The following is a 2,357-nucleotide window of genomic DNA, read 5'->3' on the forward strand; positions in this document are numbered from 1 at the left end:
GCGTGTTGCGCCGCCCCGCTCTGCCCCGGCTGCCCCCTGACCCTGTGCTCTCTCCCCGCCCCGGCTGCCCCCTGACCCTGTGCTCTCTCCCCAGCCCCGTGCCGCCCTTGCAGTGACACCGAGGTCCTCTTGGCCGTCTGCACCAGCGACTTTGGTGAGTGCCGGTTTCTCGACTTGCTGCCCGTGCCCACGGCCCTTCCAGGCTGACAGACCTGCCTGGGAGGTCTGCTGGAACGCTGGGCGTGGCCCTGCCACCTCTGCTCAGGACAGGCTTCTGCGTGAAGTAGGTCTCCCGTCGGCTTGCACGGGAGCTGGGAGTGATGCACTGAGGGCTCTTGACCTTTGTCATTTTCCTGCACCTTCTCTTCTTGGAAGTGCTCTGTAAACGTCCCCAGTGTCCCCAGCATTTGCCTCCCAGCATTCCTGGCAGACTTGGGTCTGGGATCTGAGGGACGGGTCCCCGCTCGTGATGTCTGTGCAGACCCCCTGGGAGAGGCTCAGACGTGGTGTGCTTCCGGGTTGGGGCTGGCCGGCCCGTCGTGTGTGTCCTGGCAGGGTCTCTTGGCGCCCTCCTCGCGGCCCACTAGCCAGGGTCCAGGCGTGCTCAGGTGTCCCGGGAGCCTTTCCTCGGTGGCGCACGGTGCCTGCTGGACCCTCTGACCCTGCGGTCTCCTTCCCTCCACAGTTGTCCGGGGCTCCATCCAGGACGTCACCCATGAGCCAGAGCAACAGGAGTCGGCCATCCAGCTGCGTGTGAGCAGGGTCTACCGGCAGAAGAGCAGGGTGTTCCAGCCCGGGCCCCGGGGCGGCCACTGGCAGGGCCACGTCACGACGCTACTGGAGTGTGGTGTGCGGCCGGGGCGTGGCGACTTCCTCTTCACTGGCCACATGCACTTTGGGGAGGCCCGGCTTGGCTGTGCCCCACGCTTCCAGGACTTCCAAAGGGTGTACAGGGACGCCGAGGAGAGGGGGCTGAACCCCTGTGAGATTGGTGCGGAGTGAGCCAGGCGGCCTGGGCACTGCCCCTGCCCTGAGAGCCACCGTGGGCTGTAGGGGTGAATGAGCCCTGGCGTGGCCGCATGCCAGGACACACACCCATGGGCACCTGTCGGCCTGGCCCAGGGCTCAGCTGGGGCGGTCCCACCCACAGACCCAGACGAGGGCACCCTGACTGACTGAAAAGACTGTAAAACCCAAACTAAGTTATTATGTTCTTTTGTAAAAAAGAAAGGTGCAGAGGGAACAAACTCCTGTCCCTTAAAATCGAGTCCTGCTTCTCAGACCCGTCTCCAGTCGTCGCATTGGGCGCGGTGTGCTGGGGAGGGGCTTGTCCGTGAGCGACCGTCAGCAAGGCTGTGCAGGCTGGGGACCACCGAGTCGTTGCTCTTCCCACGGAAGCTCACAGATCCAAATATGTTCCCTTTCCATTTTTGTTGCGTTTTAAAGGATGAGCTTTGTCAGTGGCCCTCAGGCTGTCCCCGAGGATGAAGACGCGGCTGGTCTGCCTCTGTGCTCACGGGGCCACTCAGGTTTGGCGATTGCTCCTGACCACAGCAGCGATGCCCTCCAGCTCCTGGCCGCCCTGCTGCCCTACTGCTCCTCGGGCCTCTGCCTTCTTCCAGGTGCCCGAGCTCCTGGCGTACTGCACACCCAGGGGCTGGCGGGGGCAGGCTCAGTGTGCTGTCCACAGAGTTCTAAGTCACTTTCTGTGGCCGCCGTGTCAGCACGAACTGGGGCTTCAGTGACTTTCCTTCCCGTGTAGTTCTGGGGCCAGAGGCCAGTCAGGCTGTGGCAGCCACACCCCTCTGCAGGTTCCAAGTGGACCCATCCTGCCTTTTCCAGCTCCTGGGGCCCCAGCATCCCTGGGCTTGTGTCCACATTCCTCTTGTCTCTGCATCCATAGTCCCTTGGCCCTCTCTGGGGGTCTGTGCCCGAGTTCCCTGAGGAGGACGCAGTCCATGGATGAGGGCTCCCCCTCATGGTCATGTCTCAATTCGATTATATCTGCAAAGACCCTGCTTCCAGACAGGGTCACGTTTAGAGGTTCCGAGTGGATGTGAGATCTGGGAAGATACTGTCCGCCTGCCCGGCAGGTCAGGTCATCAGAGCCGAGCCTGCGCCTCCTCTGGGAACTCTCACAGCTGTGAGATGGGGCACCTGCGAGGCCGATGTGGTCTGTGAGCAGTGCACTGGCCCAGGTAGACTCCAGCTCAGGTGTGAGGTGGCTCAGGCATGCTCAGCTCAGGTGCGAGCTGGCTCAGGTGTGCTCAGCTCGGGTGTGTTCTGAGCCAGGTGCACTCAGCTCAGGTGTAAGCTGGCTCAGGTGTAAGCTGGCTCAAGTGTGCTCTAGGTCAGTT

At 62.7% G+C, this 2,357-nt stretch overlaps 1 protein-coding gene across 1 annotated transcript in view; it reads left to right on the plus strand.

Annotated features, from left to right (window-relative positions):
- Positions 1–1,280, plus strand: part of LOC102493144 (meteorin-like protein) — a 12,296-nt gene extending 11,016 nt beyond the window's left edge. Inside the window, exon 5 of the mRNA XM_027773824.1 lies at positions 686–1,280. Coding sequence (XP_027629625.1) covers positions 686–1,002 — 317 coding nt within the window. The 3' untranslated portion in view covers positions 1,003–1,280. The remainder of the gene's footprint in view (positions 1–685) is intronic.
- Positions 1,281–2,357: the final 1,077 nt, after the last annotated feature.

The sequence above is a fragment of the Tupaia chinensis genome, unplaced genomic scaffold (assembly GCF_000334495.1).
Source record: "Tupaia chinensis unplaced genomic scaffold, TupChi_1.0 Scaffold000377_4, whole genome shotgun sequence".
Taxonomy (NCBI): Eukaryota; Metazoa; Chordata; class Mammalia; order Scandentia; family Tupaiidae; genus Tupaia; species Tupaia belangeri.